Below are 25803 nucleotides of genomic sequence, written 5' to 3'. Positions count from 1 at the left end.
GTGGATATGTTTTCCCAATAAATTAATTTGATAAACTCTCGTGTTCTGTCCGGCGATATTGATCCCTGGAATTAGTCCTGGTCTCCCCTGACAGTATTCACCTCAGTAACCCCCTCCCCTCCCTATTGGGGTTACTATATAGGGTTAAATGAGCATTCTAGTCAACCACCCTGGGGATGGTGTTCTGCCAATCACCGGGCAGGAGCTTAGCCACGCCCCTTTTCTTGCCTAGAGACAAGAGAAATGAGCAGGAGGATTCTATGACAGTTAGTGACAGTTGGAGAGACAGAGAGAGGCTGAGAGCAGAGATCAAGCTAGGGACCTGCGCAGTGAGTAGTTAGGTTAAGATAGAAGCCATTGTTATTGTTTTGCAGTACAGGGAAGTGTCCCTTGCAGTATAGGGAGGTGAATCAGGACCAGGAAGTGTCTGTCATAAACAAGGCATTAGGAAAGGAGTTAAAGAAAAACATGTTATCCCAAGATGGCTGCTCCGCATACAGACTGATCTGTTACAAGTCCCTTCAAGGGTTACTACCCTGGTTATACTTCTAACTATTGTACTGTGCTGTGGGCAGAGGCTGAAAGTGATGGAGCACAGAGTTAGCAAGGTCTGGGTACAGAGAGAGAAAAAGGACCCCCAGCTGGGACCCTGGAAAGGGTATTGAAAAAAATTATTAAGAACAAGTTTATTAATGCTCTGTGTTAAAATGCACCCAGTTTCAAGTAACAAAAGTATTGTGCCTCCTCAGCACTGCAAGTAACCATAAAGATATGTCAATAAGGAATATAGTTAATAGTGTACATAGAGTAGTGTAGACTTTATTTGATAGCAGTTTGGTTATTAATGATAGGTAGGTGCCCTAGGTAGACAGGACATCACAGTATCCCTACTAGAGAGAAATAACACTCAGGATCCCCTGAACAGGGATGTCTGGGGTATAATAAAGTTTAATCCGTTAGTGACTCAGAGAGAAATAAAGACGTATTGATATTCCTGGCAACGGTGGACAAGAATTATGAGTTATGACATCTCTGTTAACTAGGATAGGAGGGAAGATAGATAAATAGTTAGAGAAATCCCTGGTAACCAGGACAGGAGGTAGGACAGACATATAGCTTGTGACATACCTGGTAACTGGGACAGGGGGGAAGATGGATAAATAGGTGAAGACATCCCTGGCTATTAGTGCATATGGTTGAGCAAAACCATATAGTTTGTGTCATCCCTGGTAACTAGGACAGGAGTGTGTATAGCCAGTTAGATATATTCAATCTTGGTAACAAAGGGCAGGAATAGGGTAATACAATTTAGATAGCGATAGCTATTTAAAAGTACAATTATAGAGTAGTTAATTGTGAGGTACAGAAATAGAGGTAGCTATTAAAATGGGTGCACATTGCAACCATAGTTAAAAGATAGTGCCAGTACCCTAGATATTTTATATATTTATATTTATAAAAAGATTTTTACCAGGAAGTAATACATTGAGAGTTACCTCTCGTTTTCAAGTTTGTCCCGGGCACAGAGTTAAAATGACAAATAATACATGATTACAAATACAGTTACATAAGTTAACATGGTATACATTATATACAAGACATAGCATGTACAGTTAGAGATAATATATATTATAGGTGTATGTAACAGTTACAGACCAGATTAAGTGACAAAAGGCTGGGTGTACCTTCATTCAGGTATATTAAACAGTAACAGGCTAGTATAGAGTAAAAGTAGTAATAGAAACATTATAATAGTAGGGACCAAGATACTAGAGGGAAGAGGGGAAGCCAATATTAATACTAAGCAGAGTAGGGATGAAAGGAAGATGTATATGTGTTTGAAGTGTAAATAAAGCATATTTTTGTTAAAACCCACAAAACTACTGGCGCCCATCTTTCAACATCTGGAAACATGCCCAGCCCGCAAGAACCATCATTTTGAACTAAGTTAGGCACCCTTAGATATGTTATTACCCACATGTTGTAAACTCCCTTATCAGCCAGGCAGGGAGGGTTAATAACCGCTATAGTTAACCCACCCTCCTCCACTACCCACCTGGGAGGCCTAACCACCCACCCCAGACCATCTATACCCACTCTGTACCTATTGAGTGACATAGTAGTACATCATACCCATATAATATGGGCATGATAAGCTACTAAAGCAGTCAATCGTCACCCTAATACAAAATCATGAATGCCCAAAATACACAATAATAAAACAGAAAGAACAAGCACCTAAACACCCATAAACAAAAATTAAAAGCACTAGCCAAACAAGCAATTAACTAAATAAAACAACTAGCCAATCGATTAAAAAATAAAACCACTAACAAATTAATTAATCAAATAAAACCATTAGCCAATCAATTAAATAAATAAAACCACTAACAAATGAATTAAATAAATCACACCGTTAGCCCCAAATTAAATAGCTAAAAGCACTAACCAACACAACACAACAATTAATTAATACAACCACTAAACAACACCAATTTAAACCATTAGCCAACAAAATACATCATTAAATAAAAACACAAAACAATCTGAAAATTAAAAGAAATTCAAGCAATCACAAATCAAAACAATTTAATCTAAACAATACAAATACATAGAAAATATAACAGTCAAAAGAATAAATGCATTTGCCAAAAAATGCATTGGCTATTACTGTATTCATCTGTACCCTAAACAGGTATAGATTAATTCAAAATAAAAATACAATGAAAATACCTGTAAAAATCAAAGTTCATACATTCAATATTTATCTTACCTTTAGAAGCGTTGGCCCTCCAAATCCAGGTGAATCAGGAAGCTCTTGTCCGGTGACGTCACAAAACTCAATCCAACGCCATCCACCATGAAGATCCGGACCAGGTAACCAACATTTTCTTTCTTTCATCTTGTATCACCTTCTTCTTTCTTCATCTGTGACTATTTCTTTCTTTTCATTTCAATAAAATATGAATTATAAAAAAAAAAAAAATCCAATTGTAGATTTAACCAAATTTGAGCGCCGATAACCAGCTGGCGATTTCAGGACTATTTGCCTGAATTTTTTAGTGCCCAATCTGCCTACAGATATTCATACGTGGATCGAGTTTTGGTAAAAAAAAAAAAAGAAAATCTTCATCTTAAATTTTGACATATTGGCCATCTCTATTACTGATTTTGTTTTATTAAGTGGGAGGTTCTAAAACAGCTATTTCTGAGTCAAGCAGTGCAGATTTCTTCTTTTAAAGAATCTCATTATAGTATGTTCATAGCAAAACTTTATATTTTTTTGGTTTCTAGGAAACAAAGTATTCTTTTTCAGCAAATAATTTCATTTTGGCCCAGTTCTGTCTTTAATCTGTTTCTTTGACTTATTTTTAACCAATAGGTTTAACATATTACAAATATACATTCATGCATACTGTAATTAGCTTAACCCCCCCATGGACTGCTGGAGTAACATGTGCATATATGAGTAGTTAGTTGAGTAGTAGTTACTACTGTGAAGCGCTATGTACATTATGGCGCTATATAAATAAAGACATACAATACAATACAATACAGTTGTACTTAGCAATCCATATATTGTGTGGTTTAAGAAATCGGGCTTAGCACTAGAGATGTGTGCCTAAATTTGCAAACTTGGCTAACAAAAAAATCTAAATATTTGCAAGGTGTTCGCCAAGTAAAAATCCTATTTAGAAAGAGTTGAGAGTACCAATGACTTTTATACCTTTCAGAACCTTCATCTATAGAATACATAGGGACCTATTCTCATAACTCCGAAGTGTGTCAATCCACTTCTTATAGAGCCCTTCTCGATCGGATTGGCATGCTTTGCTATTCTGTAAGTCCTTCTGCTCTGCCAATTCGATCATTTTGTCAAAAAAAATCTTGTCCAAAAAGCCTCCAACTTGCATTTTGTTAAATGACAACTGCTATTCCTGTAGCACTGTTATGCAAACTGCATTTTTTTCATACCACCTCCAGGGGGGCGAGATTGTTATTGTGAGTTCCATCCAGAGCCTAAAATATGGGTTTGGCGGAGTGAGAAAAACCATAAGTCAGAGTGGGGATGAAGTTACAGTGCACAACCTGAGGTCATTCTGCTTCTAATGCATGTAAAAAACAGGCTGATTTGTCTGTTAAACCATGCGGTTTGCCACTTTTTATAGAAGTGAATTAGAAATTGCAATTTGCAATAGAGAATAGTTTTTCTTTTTTACATTTCATTCCGCTACTTCTGAACATGTCAAAAAGTGCAGTTTGGCAATTACAACTTTGGAGCAACTAGAATAGGCCCTATGGAGAGATACTGTACCCGGAAAATAAGTTATTTTAAGTATGCAGATGAGCTAATCTGAATACGTAAATATGTTTATATCCCAGGAATTTCAGGTGTGTTCACAGCTATCCAGTCTCCACGTGTTGTATATGTAACGGTTTTTCTGGACCTGCCTGACCCACCCAATCTCACATTGACCCCTGTGGTCTAACCGGCCCCCATTACATGGTAGTGTCTGGTGGTGCACCTGTTGGCAACAGGGCTCCCGAGTCTCCCGCATGAATGTGTTTGGGGATTGTCAACCCAGACAGGCAGCTGAGGTAGTGTGTGTGCGAGTCCTACCTACATACAGTGCAGCGCCTCCACCTCATCAGGATCTCTGCGTCCGCAAGGAGATGGTTCTGATGAGGAACTCCTCTGTGGTGCCTTCCTCTGCCAAGTAATTCCAGACTCACACATGAGGGTTGTTGTGAAACAGGGCATCTTTATTGCTTGATGGTATAGGCAGACTGCCCCTCGCAGCTAGACAGCTTAGCCGCTCATCTTGATCAGCACTCTCCCTTTAAAAGGTCTGCCCTCCCAATGGAGTTGGATCACCTCTCCCCTCAGGGAGATCACCACCTGTGTCAGGTCCCTGGACACAGTGTAGGCCCTGTCAGGCTTACTGCTGCTTGACCTTGAACTAGAACTGAGCCACTAGTTGATGCACTAGTGAACCCCTTGACCTTCAACTCTGAACATAGACTTGCATACTAACTTTGGGCAGTGCTGTGCCTTATATACCGTAGGAAACAGGCACATCTCTGATGTCACTAACGGTGGACTCAGAGCATGTTACCACTCCCCTTGAATACATATGACACCTTACCAGGGTGTGAGGGCAAACCTCCATGATTGATGCTGGCAATCCTGTAACTTACCAGGTTTACTGCCAGCATGAGAGAGAACTGTATGCCATTTTACAGCATGGCTACATATAGATGAGGGTTTTGGGAAGTATAAAAATCAATGGGTACTCTACTGAATAGGACTCTCTGTCTTCCTGAGCCATGTTGGGGAATTGTGAAGTGTCAGTTCTGCAACCCAGTTATTACAGTAATACTGTAATTGTAATGAAAATGTATGTATCTTACTATTCCAGGAGTGTCAACCAGCAGAGATTTCCCTGCTTCAGCACAAATCAGAATAGTAAGACCGGGCAGGGAAATAAAATACATTCAAATATTCCCCAGTATATGCCCAGAACCCAGGCTGGGGTTCAGAGTATCTCCCACCAGGTATAAGGTTGCGAGAGGAATATCATTTCTAAGTTAAAGTGTATAAGATAGCAATGTTTTGCCTGTGAACGTGTAAAGGAAAAATGGTTTTAAAGTCCAGCACTTGGCAGCATAGAAAGCGACTTTTAGCTAACTTTTGCTAGGAAGCTCCTAGAGCGCTGAAACTTGCTGTGAGTGTCATTCAGGTAAAAAAAAACATGAAACGTCGCATAACTCAATTTTGATAAGTTTTTGTAAAAATTGATGAATGAAAGTTCCAATATTTTAATTGTTCCAACATGTTAGGCACATTGGGACTTTCATTCAAAACACCGGAGACAGAGAAAACACTTAATTTATGATCACTGTCGTTTAGAAATGCATGGTAGGAAATTCCTGCGAATGAACTGAGCATATCCAGCTCCGGAATTCTAAGGCATCCCGCTGGCTTGATTCCGCAATGTCTATGAAGATCCGGAGTTGAAAGGCTTAGACTCACTAAGGTGTCAGGTTGGGCGGAGTAACCCAAGTACCCCATCTTAGTGTAAAGTCCGGGCAGATCGGCAAATGGCTGCCCAGCTCAGACTGAGAGTCGCTAGGTAGAGGGGCCAGGTCTCATATGTTAAGTGGCAAAGGTGCGAGGTTCGCACATGCCCTTAGCAGAATGAGAAGCCACCTCTGCCAGGTTTGCAAGGTATTGACAACTCCGGGATAGGTGGGAAAAGTTATCCGCATGGAGGGATTGGCTGCACGGGTTCAGAATAGGAGTTTTAACCCTATAAGAATCCCTGCAGCCCATCGGGAATCAGTTCCAGCTAGGTTCTACAGTTCTATCACATCGTAACTAAGATTCGTACCAAGACTACAAACTTCGTAAGGACTGAGGTTCCAAGTGCCAATACAGCAGTGGCAGAACGAACAAAGCAGCTCTGGCGGAGTACACAACGGTTGCGACTGGCGCCACTGACCGAGGACTGTTTCCATATCTGTTTGCGAGCAACTCCCGCTCCTGGGAAATTGCACCTAGAGACTTTGCTTTTCAAGATTTCGTTTTGGGAACATGTTATTTCGTTTGCCCCCGTCCCAGTAGGTGTATTTTCAGTGTAATTGTGTACTAATGTTTTTATGTAATTTCATTGAAATAAATTACAATTTATTTTATCTCTTCGCTTTGCTCAATCAAATGATCCGGGTATAAAGGGGTTAAACGTGCTGGTCTCCCGTGACACTGACAGATGCCCAAAGCTTAGAACAGTCTCAACATACGTATGTACATTTCAGTCATGGAATGTTCACAACTTGGAATGTGCAAAACAACATTTGGAATGTCCACTACATTATCTCAGCGCAAACCATGCAATATCCTACATGTGTGGTTCTTTAAAAAATAAATCTGTTCTGTAGTATTAGATAATACTTATTACCTTTTTTATTTTCAAATTGAACTCTTATTTCCATTTGTAACAAGTTTCGTATACTGAGCATCTTTGAATTCTGTAGCAGGCTTTATCCCACCTCCCCAGCAGTGCAAGATCTTTGTAACACTTTCCTGTTTGTGATAATTTGTTGCCAAAATTCCCAGCAGTTTGAATAGCAAACTATAATAATAATAATGTTATCTTAGTAATATAAGAATATATTGTAGCTGCTGAGTTACACTGACTGAAAGATTGATTTGAAACTGAAAGGCAGCCATTTAGTGAACCATGGGAAACAGAATCTTGCTGATCGGTCACGGGAGAACCAATTGATCTGCAGTTTAGGTAATTACAGTAATTTTCAATAAAGGTAATCAAATGCTACATATATTAAAACAACATTGAAAAATGTTTAAATTGCTTGGATTGCCTCTTGTCAGTCTGAGAAATTGATTGAGCCATCTGTGCTGAAGCAGGGATAACCTGAAACTCTGACCTGTTGGTGGCCCTTGCGGACTGGAGTTGGTCAACCCTGATGTAACCCTTTTACAAGCACCCTGGTATTGTTTGCACTATGCTGGATTTAAAACCGTTAATGTGCTCTAGTGTGTGGGATTACGTTTGTGTTTTGTGATACATTTTCCCATTCTTATTTGTCTTTCATTAGCTCTTATTAATCTCATACAACCACCTGTGAGAAAGTGCTACATGACATGCACAGCACGCCGCATCTTGTTTGAAGACTCAGCTGTTGCCCCTGATGGAACGTTTGACTTCTCCACTCTAATTCCTTCCGGGCTGCTGGGTCAGCCATATATATAGTTGAACGGTTATGAAATAGCATGGACTTGGCTGAGGTTAAGGATGGTTTCCCCATCTGCAGATCTTGCTCTTTGCACATCAGCTGCGTATTGAGTATATACAATGCATAGATATATATACAGATGTAGCTATACTTACTGTCGCCAGAGCTGTGGCCAAAAAAGCAAATGGCATGAGTGCTGGGGTCAGCGTCTGCCATGATTGTGCTGCAGGGGGTCCATGCGTCCAGGTTGGACCCGTCCCAGGGGGGATTGAAAACTGCCATAGTGTGTACTGTTTGGCAATATATACATGAAACAAGGTAGTGCTCCAAGGAGCAAATAGAGGTGTTAGATAAGGAATATGTCCATAAACAGCAGACAAATAGGGAGAACTATATCCCTGAAGAGAGACAACAGAGCCAAGGATTAAAAAGCCATATAAAAATGTATCCGGAATGGTAAAAAATCAAGGCTTACAAGATACCAGAGTATAACGGGCGTTGGTTAAAGGTTAAAGATGATACACCTAGTCGCGACCTCGTGAACCTCCAACGCGTCCGCCTTCTCCACCGGTATCTGTCCTGTGCTGCAAGCTGGATGCCGATACGTCACTTCCAGGTTTCACGGATGTAGTTGGCGCCACCGGAACATCAGCTGGAGACTGTCTCCCTCAGGATGTTGTGTTGAGGGTTACGCTCTACGCGTTTCGCCGTGCAAGGTTGATGGCTTCGTCAGGAGTGACGTAGCCCCATAGGAGGATACTATATTTACCCTTCCTAATTACAATGACCTTTCTCCCTATAGGTCACAGCATATGACGATCTAATTAATTGGGTAATTTGTTTGCACTCACCCCTCTAACAGATCTCATCACAAAGTTATACAAATATATTAAAATGCAATTTATACTTTAATACAAAATATACTAATAAAAATAAAAATAATTATTTGCTCATAACTAAAAATATTATATAATATATGGCAAACACATCTAATTCAATAAAATTAACTAAAAATTTACTGAAAATTCATAAGATAATCCCCACATGTTTCTTTAATTAAAAACGTCGATTGATGTATCTCCAAAGGGAAAAAGAAAAAGAAAAACACTATGAGTGTGATTTAAAACAGTATGCATAACATCACAAATCCTTTTACTCTCTAGTGTATATTTCATATACAAATTGTTTGTATATAAAAAAGCTTTTACTTAAAACTTCAAAGGAAAGCACTAATTCTAAATCCACATTAAGTCCTAAAGGAACAAGTGTTTTAAGGGTGAAAATCCAGAAACTCTCTCTCTTTTTCAGAGAGGTGATTCTATTCCCACCTCTCCAGTGTGGTAACACCTGTTCCAATATAGTAAACTTAAGACCCGATGTGTCTCCGTTATGTTTTTGGATAAAATGATTAGACAGAAAATGTGTTGTAATACCTCTCCTTATGTTCCCAATATGTTCAAGTATACGTGTTTGTACTTTTCTTGAAGTTTGACCCACATATTGTAGCCCACAAGGGCAAGAAACAAGGTATGCTACATGATCAGTTTTACATGTTAGAAATTGTTTAATACTAAACCGCTTTCCTGTCACATATGATGTAAAACCAAATTTATCATCTGTCCTGTATTTACAGGCCGTACATGTAGTACAACCAAAAAAGCCTTTAGTTTGTGTAAGCCACCTATTTGCAATTGGATTTAATTTTTGCAGTGCACTAGGGGCTAATTTATCCTTTAAAGCTTTGGCTCTTTTGAAAATTACAGTTGGTTTGTCTGGGACAATCTCTCCCAGTACAGAATCATTTTTAACAATATGCCAATACTTATGAATAATCTTTGAGATTTTTTTCTGATTGACTGTTGTAATTTGTACAAAATGAAAACTCAAAGTTGTTCTTTGATCTCAACTGCTTATTACTATCACACAACAGATTTTTTCTCTCTAAGCTTTCTGCTTTTACTAATGCATTTTTTATGACTTTATCCTCGTAGTTTTTTTCCCTAAACCTATTTTGTTGGAAAGCTGAATTGCTATAGAAACTGCTATCATCAGTGCAATTTCTCCTAATTCGTCGTATTTGCCCATAAGGCACATTTTGCAGCCATTTAGGATGATGACAACTATCCATAGATATATATTTGTTAATATCAACACCCTTAAAGAAAGTCTTGGTCTTAATAAGACCATCCTCGATGAAAATTTCTAAGTCTAGAAAGTTCACTTTTTCTTGACTGTATTCACATGTAAAATGTAAATTCAACAAATTGTCATTTAGGTAATGGGTGAACTGGATGAGACCCTTTTCGTCCCCCTTCCAAACAAAAATAATATCATCTATATACCTACGCCATAGGCACAAATTCTCACCTAGCTCCGCAACAGACCATATATGGTCTTCCCATGCTCCCATCAGGAGGTTTGCGTAGCTGGGTGCAAATTTTGTGCCCATGGCGGTACCACATTTTTGTAGATAATATGTACCCTCGAACAAGAAGTAGTTGTGCTCTAAGATGAATTTGATGCCATCAAGAATGAAATTAGCCTGTTCATTTGGCATCTCTGAGTCTTTGGCCAATGCTCTGTCAACTGCTTCGTGTCCGCTGCTGTTTATGGAAATATTCCTTATCTAGCACCTCTATTTGCTCCTTGGAGCACTACCATGTCTCATGTATATATTGCCAAACAGTACACACTATGGTAGTTTGTATATATTTTTCCAGGTACTGACGCTCCCCTGATTCCGTTCCATTATCTTGATTGAGGACCCTGAAACAGTTCCAGAAGGGTTTGAGTGTCTTTACTTTTATTTTATTGCACGGTGAAGTTTTATAATTTATTGATTATATTTTATTGTTTATCACTGTTATTTGCACTTAGATATAGTGTTTGAGCGCCATCTAGTGTATTTTGTATGTAGGGATTGAAAACTGCCTCAGCAATTCAAACAGTAACTCTGGCTACATCTGTAGGAACCCTTAAGTATTTATGTTTGCTAAGATTGTGGAAGGGCCAGGAAGACAGGTTCTCATAGCTGAGGCCACATAGCCAAGAATAACGAATGGCATCTCATGGGCCATGGGAAAGTGGAAGGCATTTACCTCTGTAGATTAGTAGGAGTAATGAGTGGCTCAATGAGTAAAGACACTGACTCTAAGCGTTCATAAAAAAAATCGCCGGGCCATTTATATCCCATGTGTTTGAGCGTTGCTATCACGGTATTCAGAAAGCCTTGATTACCTGTGATAGCAAAATTCCAAAAACGGGCGAGTAGCCAGCGGCGTGATGATCGTCTCTCCGAAAAGGTCATACCCTGTGATTTCTTTCAGCTGCAGAGAGAGCCGCCTCTCCCTGCGTAAATCTCGCCTGAAATGAATGTTTCTTGATGTAGCCAGGTCCCCCTCTAACTTCCGGGCTGCGTGAGGGGGACGGCTGTTGCGGGTCGCCGGTGTTCCGGTGAAGGTGCCGCCATCTTTCTTTGTGCCGTACATGTGCAGTACCAGCTTGTGCATGAGCAGTAGATTTCTAGTGCGGTGGCCATCTTGCTCCACCTCACACATGCGCAGTAGGCCTAGCAAGCGGCGACCATTACATCCACAGCTCCACAGGGGAACAACAGCTCACATGAGCTGCCGGGCGTCCTGGTTACGTGCGCATCACCCGCCTCCTGGGGGTGGGCTGTGTCTGTGGGACGGGACGCAGATGACTGCGGCTTCCGTTGCTAGGTGGAAGGCGGCCGTCGGGTGTCCTGGTTACGCGCACAATACCCCGCCTCCCACTGCCAGATGAGTCCACGGGATTGGTGGTGGCTGGGAACATGATGTATTATGGGTAAGTTTGTGGTTTTTGGCACAAATTCTCTGTCATTGGGTTGTGTATAAATTGTTTGTTTTAATGAAGGTAACTCCTTGATAAAGTGCCTATAGCACGAAACGCGTAGGAGTGTTGTACTCTACCGTTTTTTAATGCAGTTACAATAAAGAATATTTTTATGGCCACATGACCTGTGTCTTGCTGCTGCTGTGAACCACACAATATATATCTTCACATGAGCCTCTGGGCTGCAGATCACATGTTGTCAGGCAGCCAATAAGGCACCCGGATTTGGTTCGCCCAGCGGGACCACGCCAGTCGGAAGAGGGAGCTGGATCAAGCAGGTAGTGTCTCAGAGCCAGTGGCTTTGAGACTAGGCCTAGTATATCCCCCTTTGGCCTCAGCTAGGCCCTGGCTCACAGTAGCTTGTGGTTGCTGCAGGGACGCTTAGACAGGGACGCTTCCCCATTTACTGTCTAGTGAAGATGCCGCACGGTGATTGCAGCCTGTGGTCTGGGACCAAACCACCTCTTTGGCAAGAGACCATGTATGGTGATATTATCCACGCCAGAATTCATCCCACAGAGGCAGACGCCAGCGTGGACAACGACAACGTTGGATCAGAAGGATCCCTTTTTTTAATCTGCATTACCCAGGTGCTGGAGCCCTGGGCAGGTACCAAACTAAGTGCACCAACATTTCACGGGATAGCACTATCTCCTACACTTTGGGTGGGCCCTGACATTGGGGGAGAAAGAACAGCATCAGTGTATTGGTGCCAAGCACCCTATGTACTTTGGGGACACTCATTGGTGGTACGGAGCTGGGCTATTATACTGTGTGGTACAGGGTACTGTTATAGTGTTTTCAGTAAAGGTTGTTGTTATATACCTGAGTGTGTGTGTTATTGGTATTATTCTTGTAAGGGGCCTATTCCACCAAGTTGGGATGCCTTGCAGGTGGAAGCGCTGCACCACGATGGATCAGATATCACCCCAGGCACCTAGTGGCGGAGGCTCAGGCCTCCTGGTTGCTAGACAGGTAATAGCAGTATTGGTACTTCCTTCCCAGGTACGGGGGGAACGAGGGCAACAATAATATAAATTGTATTACTAGTGTAGATGAGCAGGGGGTCTCCGGAGGTACTGGCACCCCATAACGGGTTCTGTATCTCGGGAAGCAGGGGGTCCCCAGACCTCACATCAACGTGGTTTTGCTCTGGAGACCCCCTGCTCATCTCCACTAGTAATAACATGTATATTAAAACAGCTGCTACCCACAATAAACATTAAATAAACAACACAATTACCCACCTACTCTACCCCCACTTGATTGATACCAGATGGCGCGTGTGTCTAGGAGTCCTCAGGTGGTCACCGTGGGTGCCTGGGCCCTCGGTGGTCCCCGTGGTTTTCTGGAGGTTCTCAGGTGGTCCCCACGGGTGTCTGGGGGCCCTCAGGTGGTCCCCACGGGTCCCCGCTGGCTGCAGTACCAATCCTGTGTCCAACATTTTTTTTCAATACATTTCAATAAATACCCCCCCCCCAACACATTATTGCCCATTATTAAATAAAATATTAGCCAGCCAGCATAAAGTAAATAATCCTTTCTACTTACCTACTTATGCCAAAAAATGCATTGCTGTCATTGTATTTATCTGTACCTAAACGGGCACAGATTAATACATTATCAGTAAATGGGCAATGAAAAACATAAAAATAAAAAAATACAATAAAAAAAAAACATGGAAAAATAAAATTACATACATTCAATATTATTCTTACCTTTAGAAGCGTTGACCCTCCAAATCCCGGCATTTCAGGAAGCTCTCGTACCGTGACGTCATCAGAGTCAATCCAACGCCATCCACCTTGAACAGCCGGAATAGGTAACAATATTCTTTCTTTTATCTTCTTTCACCTTCTATCTTCATCTTTCATTATTTCTTTCTTATCTTTAATGTTCTATCTTCTGACTTAATCTGTCAATCAAACACCATGGTAAATCCCAACGGATGATGTCCATCTTCTTCCTATTAAATGAGGTGTCTAAGCCTTATATAGGGCCTGTGATGTCACATTTTCAGGTCAGATAGTACAGCTCCAATCTGATTGGACGCTGTATCATGTGCCCTCTTTTTTTTATTTTTAAGGATGTGACGTCATCTCCAAGGGAGGTACGTCACATCCTTAAAACCACATGGCTATTTCATCCCATTGGTTTCTGTAGCATGTGATAGGTCACATTAGGTCAAAAGAATGTGACATCACTTTAAGGGATGAGACCACATCCTTTTGAACTAATGTGTCCTATCACATGGTACAGCAACCAATGGTATTGAAGACAATCCCATTGGCTGTAATACCATGTGATATAGCTACAGTATGTGATTTTAAGAATGTGATGTACTTCCCTTGGAGATGACGACACATCCTTAAAAAAAAAATGTGGCGAGCTCATGATACAGCACCCAATCAGATTAGAGCTGTACCATCTGACCTGAAAATGTGACGTCACAGGCCCTATATAAGGCCTGGACGCCTCTTTTAACAGGAAGAAGATGATGAGACAACATCCGTTGGGACTTACCATGGGGTTGGATTGACAGATGAAGACAGAAGATAGAAAATGAAAGATAAGAAAGAAATAATGACAGATGAAGATAGAAGAAGGTGATAGAATATAAAAGAAAGAAGAATGTTGTTACCTGTTCCGGATGTTCAAGGTGGATGGCGTTGGATTGACTTTGATGACGTCGCGGTATGAGAGCTTCCTGAAACGCCGGGATTCGAAGGATCAAAACTGCTAAGGTAAGAAAAATATTGAATGTATGTAATTTTATTTTACATGTTTTTTTATTGTATTTTGTTAATTTTAAGTTTTTCATTGCCCATTGACTGATAATGTATTAATCTGTGCCCGTTTTGGTACAGATAAATACAGTGACAGCCAATGCATTTTTTGGCAAATGCTTTTTTTCTATTGATTGTTGTTTTATCTTTTTCTGTTTATTATTTGGCTTAAATTGTTTGTAATTTGGATGGCTTGTTTTTATTTCATTTTCCGATTGTTTAGCGTTTTTAATTAATTATTTATTTTATTGGCTACTGGTTTTAATTGATGTGTTGACTAGTGGTTTTATTAATTAATTGATTTGTTGGCTAGTGGTTTCAATTAATTGTTTTGTTGGTTAGTACTTTTATGTATTTAATTGATTGGTTGGCTAGTGCTTCTATTTATTCAATTGTTATACTAATGCTTTTATTTATTGAAATGGTTGGCTAATGCTTTTATTTATTTATTTAATTTGTTGGCTTGTGGTTTTATTTATTTAATTGGGGTGTTTACGTGCTTGTGTATATCTTTTATTATTGTGTATTTTTGACCTTCATGCTTTTTTATTAGGGTGACCATTGATTGCTATAGTGGCTTAACATGCCCATATGATGTGAGTATGCTGTACCACTATGCCAATCAATGGGTACAGGGTCGCTATAGTGGTCCCGGGGTGGGTGGTTAGGCCTCCCAGATGGGTAGCAGGGGAGGGTGAGTTAACCCCTTAATTACTATAGCGGTTAATACGGTGATTAAGTGGTTAGGGGCCATTAGATTGCATTTTATCATGTATTCTTGCTGGCATCGGAAGACATGGACCTACAGTATGCTGACGAGGATGCCCTTCATGATGGCAGGGGTAAGTAGAAAGGTTTATTTACTTTATGCTAGCTGGCTGTTTTATTTAATAATGGGTCAATGAGCTATTATCCATATCAGGATAATAGTTATTGTGCCCATTACAATACTGTATGTGTTGGGGGGGGGGGGTGGAGGGGGGTATTTATTTAAATGTATTGAAAAAAAATGTTAGAAACAGGATTGGTAGCGCAGGCCAGCGGGGCCCCGCAGAGGACCACCTGATGGCCCCCAGGCACCCACGAGGACCACCTGAGGACCCCCAGACAACCCAGACACCACCCGAGGGCTCCCAGACACCCACGGGGACCACTTGAGGACCCCCGCAGACCCATAGGGACCACGTGACTGCCCACAGACACCCACGGGACCACCTGAGGACACCTAGACACCAGCGGGGACCACTGAGGGCCTCAAGACACCTGTGGGGACCACCTGAGGCCCCCCGGACAACTGCAAGGATTACCTAAGGCAAACAGACACCTGTGGGGACTATCTCAGGACCCCTGAACACCGACGGGGACAACCCATGGGCTCACAGACACCAACGGGGACCACCTGAGAACCCACGGACACATGCGGCCTCTGGTATCAATTGTGGGGGTATTCATTTTATTGTGGGTAGCGGGGGTGGGTGAAGGGGGTATTTTCCCCTTGGTGGGTAGCGGGAGGGGTTATCCACTTCATTGCATTAGCGGTTAGCCGCTAAGTTAATGAAGTTGCCTGTAAATGCATTTTTATTGAAGGGGGTTCATGCCGGGGGTATCAGCGCCGGAGAATCCCAATATTAATCCTATGCGAAAAAAGGCATTTTTTTTTCTAAGTCCTGTCTCGCCGCCTCTCAGCAGGTTCTCTCCACCTTCACGCCAACTTTTCCTGGCATTTTGGGAGAAACTCTCAATTCTAGAGGCGTGATAGGCCTCGATAAGCTAATCATGGCTACTAGAATTGCACGAGATTCGGAACCTGCCTATAAGTGGCTTATCGCTGCTCACTCAGTGCTTTTTTTTTTGAAGGCTCAAGATTTGGGCTATTCAGTCTTTTATCGCCCACTTATCGACGCTTACAGAATCGTAGTAGGCATCTTGTCCGATAAGCGGCATATTAACGCTTATTGCCTAGGCCCCTAAGTTTGAAGCAGGGAATCCTTTTGACCTTGGGAAAGTCACTTTGTCTCTCTGTGCCTCAAGCATCAAAAACATAGACTGTAAGCTGACTGCGTACCGTGCACATCACTGTAATTGTGACGTGCTTTGAGCCCCATTGGGAGAGAAGCTCTATATGAAATAACGTTATTATTATATGGATAGTCACATGACATAGTAGTAATATATAGCTTGCCATCCAGGGGACACTTCAATTCTCCACCACCCTAAATATATATTAATTAACACCCAATGTCCCTTTGGTAACATCTAATGAGCAGTTGCTTCAAAATATACACTAGCTACAGCGTATTTTAACCATTTTTAGGGGACTGAAAAACATAATAATTAACTAAGGTGTACCTCTGTCAGATGAGATTCTAAGTACTATCTACCAAGACCCCCCAAAAAACAATACACATCTTTTTTTATTGTGTTTTTTATTGTGTTAAAGTGTGTTTCTTTCAATTGTAGCTATGTAGCCATGTTGCCAATGTGGAGTTTATTCACATTCTCCTAAAAGAAAGCCATTCACAATTCACTTTTAAAAAGAAACCCTAAACCATAACCTTTACCAAGATTTACTAAAGCCCGAAGTGGGGTACACAAAAGAAAGGAAAGAAAAAGTAATAGAGAACACATTGTATTCATACAATCTTGAATCGTTGTATCTTTGCAACTTTTTTTAAGCAGCGTACTTATTTCAGACTAACAGATTTACATTAAAGAAAATGTAGGAGCAGTGCTACTTCAAGATAGTGCTATATAACAAAAAGGTACTCATAGTGCTGTAATCTAATGGTTATAACACTTTAGCATCTTTAATACATGATTAGATTAACGACGTGTTAGGGGGTATCATTTCAGTGTTAGACTAGCATTAGAGTAACATGATTTAAACGATGGGTAAATTAAAGGTATTGTATGTACCAAAGGCAGTGAATGTGTCACAGTTGAGAGAGAGCACGGCAGGAAAGCATTATTTGGTTTAGTATTATGAGCATTATATCATTGTATGGCCCATAAAATCCTGTAATGCGCCTAGTTTAACAATTCAGAGACCTAAGTGGTTTAACAATTCAGAGGCATAAGAGGCCTAAGTGGTCTTTGTATCTTGGTGTAATTCTTTAGTTCATCTGTCTTTGTGCCCAGACAAGAGGTACATTCTAGTTAGCCTGTCGGTGATGGGTGGATGCAGTTTGGTTTGGGTTCATATCTTGCAGATGAGAAAGGACCATAGTAGGGTTGAGTTCTTTGGTATAGATATCTTCATAATATTTTTCAGACATTACTGCAAGGGGAAAAACACTGAGTTAGAGTATAGCATAAGCGGGTTTAAAGGGTGATAGAAGATATGTGAGCAAAGAGTTTTATGACTGACTGAAATGCTTCATTTTAAGCAGAAGGAGCAAAAAAGAGAAGGCTGAACAGATAACAATGTATAATAAATGTGAATGTAATAAAGATATATGATTGTGCCGTATTGCCGCAATGTGGCAATGGGATGCTACCTATGTACTAAAGAGAATGGTAGGAAAGAAGAAGAAAATGACGTGACAAGACACAGATCTTCATAAGGAAATAAATTTATGGTGCACACCCTGGGAGCGTAAAAATGAACGTTTAATTCTGTTATTAAAATGAATAGTCACAACAAATGATGAGGATTAATGGTGAGAATGTATACATAATATATACAAATAAAACACAAGAAGTGTGGCTCGAGAGTAGATTGTGTGTTAAAGAGAACATTTATTGATACTGATATGTCTGAGGGGCAGATTTATCAAACCGTGGGGTTGATACAATGAGTCTAATGTTATGGGTATTAATGTTACTATATCCAATTGAAAGGCAATAGTAATAGTGAGGTGCCCAAATTGTCTGCTGTATGCTGTAATGAATTCTATAGGTGGTTGCAATAATAATAAATTTAACTCAGCACTTGATAAGCTTGAATATCATGCTTTGAATAGCAATGACTAGCCCTCATATAGTTTGACATCAGTATGTAAAGGGACCCGACTGCGAGTGAATATCAGCAATTCTGATTAGTTAATAACCAACTTAACCATATGAAGCGTATCTTAATATATAAAATCGAATGGTTGGTACTAGCTGCGGTGAATGTGATTGATCCATGGCCACCCCGACTCTCATTGGCCAAGAGGTACGCCCTCCCACACGACTCTCATGGGACAAAACTTACAGTGACATCACTGACACACACCTAGTTCACTCTCACACACTTGCACTGACAGCATACCCCCACAGAACCCCTGCAGAGTCCTTGGTAAGTTTACATCTCACACTCTCACCCCTGTGTCCACACACACACACACACACACACACACACACACACACACACACACACACACACACCAAATTTTGTACAATTATTATGTATTACTCAACCTTTTTATGTTCAATATATGTGCTAGATATTTTATACTTTCATTACATTTTGTTCATATACTTTTTATTCTATACATTATTTTGTTTTATCTATTTACTTTCCGGGCAACGCCGGGTCTATCAGCTAGTAGAGAACTATAAGGCATTCGTGTCTCACACCTGTGAGAGTGGATATTTGGGAAAAGGAGTCACTCACCAGCTGCTGAAGTCAAGAGCTCTCCAGGATGCAACAAGCCCCAAAAAGTCAGAAGCTGTTTTTCCTCCAGGAACCTGAAGGTCATCTGAACTCTGGCCATTAAAGTTTCCACATGCCCCACACAGAGAGTTGGACAATCCCTGTGCCACACGCAGTGTCAGCTCTCCACTCTCACTTAGCACTATTCTCAAGTCTGAGCCAATCTGAACCAAAACAGTAGCCTCCCTAATGCTGGCCGACAGCACACCAGACACCTGAGCAGGGAGGCTTACTGAGCGTCCATTCACCTAGAAAAACAGAGATGAAAGATTACCTTCAGATGAGTCTAGAACAAGCAATACTTGCACCCAGTACTATAATTCCATAACCGGCACAACAAACTGTCTCTTTAAACTGTTCCATAGCCATCATTCTGCTGCCCAAATACAATACAATTATTCTTTGGATAGTGGTGGTCTGTCTCTATTGCACTCACGTTAGAGATAAAGCAGTTTAGTACTAGGCCTCAGTCTCTATTCTAGAACTTAATAGGAGATGTTTTTTTCTAAAAAAATTAATTGGAGTCGTATGATGACTTACCCAGGCCGCTTTCTCCTTAGATATGGTCACCAGAGCATCACGCAGGAAAATATGGAGCCTTGCAACAGATGGCTCCCCTTTGCCACATTGTTGAATGTCTGCTAGGACTCTAAACCAAGAAGCTGAATTAGTGTCACATAGAGAGGCCACTTCATAAGGACCAGGCCCCAGTGGTCCACCAGACAAGCCATCAAAAGTGCTTAACATCTTTGGGTTGACTGAACATACGCCTTCTACCACATAGCAGCCTCGCAACCCATTCTTGAGTCCGCATTGCTGATTGGATCTGCAGGACAGTGCTTCACAGATAACACCTCCGGCCTGACACTTGCACTGCTGGCTGCAATCAACAGTTACAAAGGAATCGCCATCCTGTAGGGGGATTAAAGTATAAGTCTCAAAAAAATCACATTTTTAAGAATAGTTCACAGCCAAAGGAAGGAAGTGAAGGCAAAAGGTACAGAAATAATTGTTTTGTTATACCTATAAATCCAACCTACAGCTTCTAGAAACTACCACCTTACATGTCGTTTGAGCAAGGTCTCTGTCTTCAGACATTCCCAAGAGGCCCATCAGACAAATTTGACTAACTGAGCAATAATGGTAAACAAAAAAATATATCAAGCTACATTGTCAAGCACATGCCAGGGAATGGAAAATTTGTCCATCGTCTGTTTCTTTTTCCAAGTCAAGGTAAATATCTTTAAAATGGGATTTAACAGTAACAACCAGTATTAGCTTCTTTGCTTTCAAATGAGAAAAATGGTCCTTACACTCAAGTATCTTCCATTGAAGACACAGCCACACTTGTCCAGAGTCACACATTTGTCTCCATCAAACACGTAGCCGGAGTCACACTCGCAGCCTTCAAAGCATCTCTCTGTACATGAGGTTGGTGCAGTGATACCAGAGCAGGTATTGCCACAGGTGCTGGTGCAAAGCTCATAATGACTATTGGCAGAACAGGATAGAGCTGGAAAGGAAAATAAATCATTACGTTTAGATACCCACTTTATAGGCAATGTGGCACCCCCCAGGTCCTTTCAGGCCTTTTATGGGAAATACAGTATATTCTTATTAAATGTAGAAATATTTTTATGTTTAACTTACGACAGAAGGAGGGGGTTCTCCAGGAGGCAATGGTGGCACCAGCTGTATGACAAGCAGCTACATAGGCCTGCAGGTTTTTGCACAGGATATCATCCTTCCCTTCCACAGCACACGAGTCATAGGTGCAGTGGTTGAAGTATTCATCTGGGTTGATCTTGGAGTGACATGCTTTAAAGGGCCCAGCTGGGTTGGTGATCATGCCACAGGATGATGTTCCTTTGTATGGCTGGATTTTGGTGGCATCACACACAGGACACTGGTCTCCACAACCATCACTGCACTTGGCTCCAGCAATGCTCACTTTCCAGGCTGCCCCAAATTCATTCACATTTTTGACGACCTGGCTGCTGGGAAGCTTGAATTCATCATTACGATCTCCATTGAAGTTGCCGCACAGGCCTCCCATTTTGCCACTATATGAACTGGGGAGACTCAGGATTACATGGAAAACAGTGTCATATAGAACCTTCAAGCCAAAGTTGGTCTGTAAGACAATATTCTTCCCTTCTTGATTTATTGAGATATCTCCATCTCTAAGGATCAATGGCAATTTGTTGAGCTCTCCATCAACCTGTGGGTACAAGTAGTAAATGTAACCAATACCAATGCCTACTTGATTGCATTGCCTCATTCTACCTGTGTGCTGACACTGGGATTATTTGCTCACAATGCCAAGCATTTAATAGTCTGCTTGGATGTAAATTTTTAAGCATTTAAAAGTGGAGCAACGGTTAATGCATTATCTCTGTCCTGACATATTTCCCTTCTGAATTTGTTGGAGATAAGACAGACGTGTTGGTATTGTCAAGTGGGTAAAGAGAAAATGAAAGCAAACTGGGCACAAATTGGAGAAACAGAAATGTGTTACTGTAGTTTGACAAGAAGGAAATGAAAAGACAGTGTTACAGGAGAAGTATCAGAAATTGTATTTGGGACTATTTCTTGGTATCTGTTTGGCTGCCAGGCAGGCAATTTGGAATTACCCATGTTTTAGAAACTAACTTGTAAGTTCTCTATGATTTAACATTACACAATGGTTCATGCACATATGTATGGTTGTTACTAACCTTCACTTTCCACATCATGTCTCTCTCAATGGCCACTGTGTAACCATACACAGAAACTACCACCAGTCTTGTCACCGCCACTTTTCCATTGCCATAGCTCTCATTCTCCACAACCACAGAAAATGTCACTAGCCGAGGATCATCTTCCACCACCTTTGCCAATGTGTAGGTGCAGGTGCCTTGGAAGTCAAATGTGAGCCCATCAAAGGAAATATAGTGTGGATCTCCAGAAGCCACACATCTGCCGCAACTCGTTGGCTGGCACCCACGGACTCCGTTCACCACTTTGCATTCCTCGTTGGGCCCGCACGTTTCTGCCCGGCATTTGACGACTCCATTCTCTCCACACTGGCACTTCTCATTGCACAGCCCTTGAGGGAAGAACGTTTCACCCTTCTGGTAATACCTCTCCTGGTAGACACAGCCACACTGGGCGATGGGGGTACACTTATCGCCACTCAGGATGAAACCATTATCACAGTGACAAGCTTCTTTGCAGGGGGAGTCACAGCCAGCAGGTGAGGAAATACCAAGGCAGGTAACAGGACACCCGTTTCCACACAATTCGTAGTGACTGTTTATAGAGCAAGATGCAGCTAGAAGTAGGCAGGAAATAGATAGGAAAGATCTGTGTTAAAATACCGTTTTAGTAAATGGATCACTAATTCTCTGACCCCCACCACATACTTTATACAATAATGACAGAGACTGAAATATTCATGATACGATATAAACACAGATAGCTGTGTTTGACATTGAGATTTAGTGCCTACATATTAACCACAGTAAAACAAAGGAGGAAGGTGGCAATGACCTTTGCTATAGCAGTAAGCCTGGGAAGTGTACTGTATATATATTTTTCTTGCACTTTATTTATTTTTTAGCTTTTTATTCACTATATTTCTTAGGGCACTTCTGGTTTTCAACCAGTTTAAACTGCACTGTAGGTCACATATATAGTGCTCCTAACCTTTAACCCCTTAGGCACCGCATACATGTTACTTGTCCCATGCTGTTGACTATATCAGGGGTGCTCAACTCCTGTCCTCAAGCCTCCCCAACAGGTCAGGTTTTCAGGATATCTCAGCTTCAGCACAGGTGGCTCAATCAGAGGCTCAAACTGAGCATCTAATCGGGATACTGGTGCTGAAGCAGGGACTAATTGAGCCACCTGTGCTGAAGCTGGGATATCCTAAAAACCTAACCTGTTTGGGGGGGTCGTGGCTTGTGGACTGGTGTTAAGCACTCCTGGGCTATATCATTGTTTTATTTTCTCTTTTACCTGTGCAGTGGAGGAAATACTAAAGGACACAGTATAACATTGGTAATGGACGATGTGTTGAAAGGGTCACCTTGTCGCGGTTGCAGGCTTGATATGTTTTGACCAAAATATTGAACTAAACGACCCATAATTGTGAGAAGAAAAAAAACATATAGCAATGAACTAAATAATTTGTCATATTGGACGTGCATCGGGGCTTCTTTGTAAAAATAAATAAATGTGTTATTCTATTTTATTACATTTCACCCAAACCAATAAGCTAAATATGTTTATGTCACTTCATCAGACATGGCAGATAAATTGATGGCTAATGGTGGAAAAATTGAACATCTCATTGTAGTATTTTTCATAATTCTACTAAAACTCCTTTTATTGCTACATACAGTATAACTACTCAACAAGCAAGAAACCACGTAAGCAAGGCCATATACAGGCATACCCCGGTTTAAGGACACTCACTTTAAGTACACTCGCGAGTAAGTACATATCGCCCAATAGACAAACGGCAGCTCGCGCATGCTCCTGTCAGCACGTCCTGAACAGCAATACCGTCTCCCTACCTGTACCGAAGCTGTGCGCAAGCTGGGAGACTATAGAGCCTGTTACAAACGCATTATTTACATCAGTTATGCACGTATAGGACGATTGCAGTACAGTACATGCATCGATAAGTGGAAAAAAGGTAGTGCTTCACTTTAAGTACATTTTCGCTTTACATACATGCTCCTGTCCCATTGCGTACGTTAATGCGGGGTATGCCTGTACAGTGTAGTTGGCATATATCTTGATAATCCGACGCTTGCAGGTGTGTTCAAAATACCTTCAATATAATTTAAATGCAATGGCAAAGGGCACATTTTATGAAGAGCCTGCACAGTGTTTTTGGTAAATACTGTATATCTAAACAAAGCAAAACTTACGGCAGAAAGAGGCTGATCTCCATTCTTGGATTTTGATCCCAGCAGCTTGGCAAGCAGCCACATAGATGGTGATGGCATTACAGAATGCTGACGGATGACCACGGTATTGGCATGAATCAAAAACACAATCATCGAAGTATGGTGCTGGGTCAATGGTAGAGATGCATTGACTAAATGGCCCATTGGACTTGGTGATAATTCCACAGTACTTTTCAGCCTTGTAGTCTTGTTTCTGAGCCTCGGAGCATTGAGGACAATTTCCTGTACACTCCGGGGAGCAACCAGGGACCTCACCCACTTTCCAGCTATCACCAAACTGTGCAGAATTTGATGCTGCATTTCCATTCTTCATGTTAAGATCATCATTGGGGTTTTTGTTGTTGTTGCCACACAAGCCAGCCACAGCATTGGAATAGGTGCTGGGCAATTTCACTGCCACATAGCTGTTCCAGTCAAAAGTAACAGTGATATCAAAGTCTGTTTTTATAATGCCACGATTGCCACTGATATATGCCGTGATTTTGTTCGTTTGGTAGTATATTGGTAGTGAGCTGACAACTCCATCAATCTGAGAAAGATGACAAGAAAATGGACATTTAATGATCAATATACTGTAAATACAGCAACACAGAAATACAAAATCTAGCATGCGCAACATGACACTAAGACAGATACAACCTGTGTTCCTTTTTATTGTTAGTGATGTAACAAAGTAAAATCCAACCGAGTCTGTTCTTTTTCAACATACTGTACATAGTGAATAATAGACAGAATATAATTATTAACCAGCTGCCTGTCTTGCTTTATACGTACCAAGATACGACGTGGGTAGTCCATGCTGAGGGTTAACGTCATATTATAGGCTTCTAAAGTGACAACTTTGGTGTAGGACACAGCTTTGTTGCCGCGGTTGTTGTTCTGAATTTTAACAGTAAAACGGGTGAGAGATGCGTCACTAGAGGTCACTCCAACTAATTGGTAAATGCAGGTGCCCATGAAGTCGAATCTCTTGCCATCAAAAGTGATGTAATGAGGGTCACCTGAAGCTGAGCAGGTAGAGAAGCTTATTGGATTGCATCCACGGACTCCATTGACTACCATGCATCTCTCACTTGCTTTGCAGCTGGTCGGCTTACAAACCACCATGCCCAAGGTTGGGTCACATTTGCAGAGCATGCTGCAGGTGTCATCAGACCAAAATTCCTGGTTCGCTTGATAATAGAAACCGTTGTAGTTGCAGCCGCAGCTTGCAACAGAAACACATTTGTCAGCACTGAGAACAAAGCCATCGTTGCACTGGCAGGTCTCCACACAGGCGTCCTTGCATAGTGCTGGGGCAGTTCGGTCAAAGCAACTAGCTGGACAGGCATTTCCACAGGCCTCATAGTGGCTGTTTGCAGGACAAGGTAGAACTTAAAATAAAAGAAACAATCAATTTAAATGTGTAACGAGTATTTCAAAATATATCAGCTATCCAAATGGGCTCCCAAAACATTCATGATCGTTTCTTTTTGTCTTTGTACCTACACTTCCCCACAGAACAATCCTCTGTGTCCTACTCTAATATGTAGCATGTCATAACAATCATAACTACAGTGTTTTAAGGAATTAAATATTGGAATATAAATGTTGTATGTTTGCACCTTCTTACCACCTCCTTCCCCTTTCTCTTTCACTCAATCCACTTTCTCACCCTGCCATTGTTCTAGAGCGATAATGGAGTCACTGGGAAATCAGTATGGGTAACTAGGACTAGTCTCAACAAATGTGAAAGTATGAACAGTGGGGATATGCAACAACGAGAAGATATATTTTTTGTCTCTCATGT

At 41.2% G+C, this 25803-nt stretch overlaps 1 protein-coding gene and 1 long non-coding RNA gene across 5 annotated transcripts in view; one reads left to right on the top strand and one right to left on the bottom strand.

The window, feature by feature from the left end:
* Nucleotides 1-264: 264 nt before the first annotated feature.
* The window catches only part of LOC142497813 (uncharacterized), a 71653-nt gene continuing 46114 nt past the window's right edge, over nt 265-25803 (top strand). The window contains exons 1-3 of one of the 4 annotated variants that reach the window (XR_012802328.1): nt 265-329; nt 2780-2877; nt 10479-11888. This is a non-coding gene — a long non-coding RNA (uncharacterized LOC142497813). Of the gene's footprint in view, nt 330-2779; nt 2878-5420; nt 6622-7620; nt 8064-10478; nt 11889-25803 lie in introns of those variants that run through there. The other 3 variants (XR_012802327.1, XR_012802329.1, XR_012802326.1) reach the window with 3 other exon arrangements.
* Nucleotides 16833-25803, bottom strand: part of LOC142497811 (IgGFc-binding protein-like) — a 46509-nt gene continuing 37538 nt past the window's right edge. The window contains exons 13-20 of the mRNA XM_075606160.1: nt 24789-25387; nt 23976-24543; nt 21774-22369; nt 20707-21277; nt 20370-20569; nt 19597-19968; nt 19018-19304; nt 16833-17697 (exon numbers count right to left, since the gene is read on the bottom strand). Coding sequence (XP_075462275.1) covers nt 17688-17697; nt 19018-19304; nt 19597-19968; nt 20370-20569; nt 20707-21277; nt 21774-22369; nt 23976-24543; nt 24789-25387 — 3203 coding nt within the window. The 3' untranslated portion in view covers nt 16833-17687. The remainder of the gene's footprint in view (nt 17698-19017; nt 19305-19596; nt 19969-20369; nt 20570-20706; nt 21278-21773; nt 22370-23975; nt 24544-24788; nt 25388-25803) is intronic.

This window comes from Ascaphus truei, chromosome 6 (assembly GCF_040206685.1).
Source record: "Ascaphus truei isolate aAscTru1 chromosome 6, aAscTru1.hap1, whole genome shotgun sequence".
Lineage (NCBI taxonomy): Eukaryota > Metazoa > Chordata > Amphibia > Anura > Ascaphidae > Ascaphus > Ascaphus truei.
The sequence above is the reverse complement of the archived record's forward strand: the minus strand, read 5'-3'. Positions and strand labels throughout refer to the sequence as shown.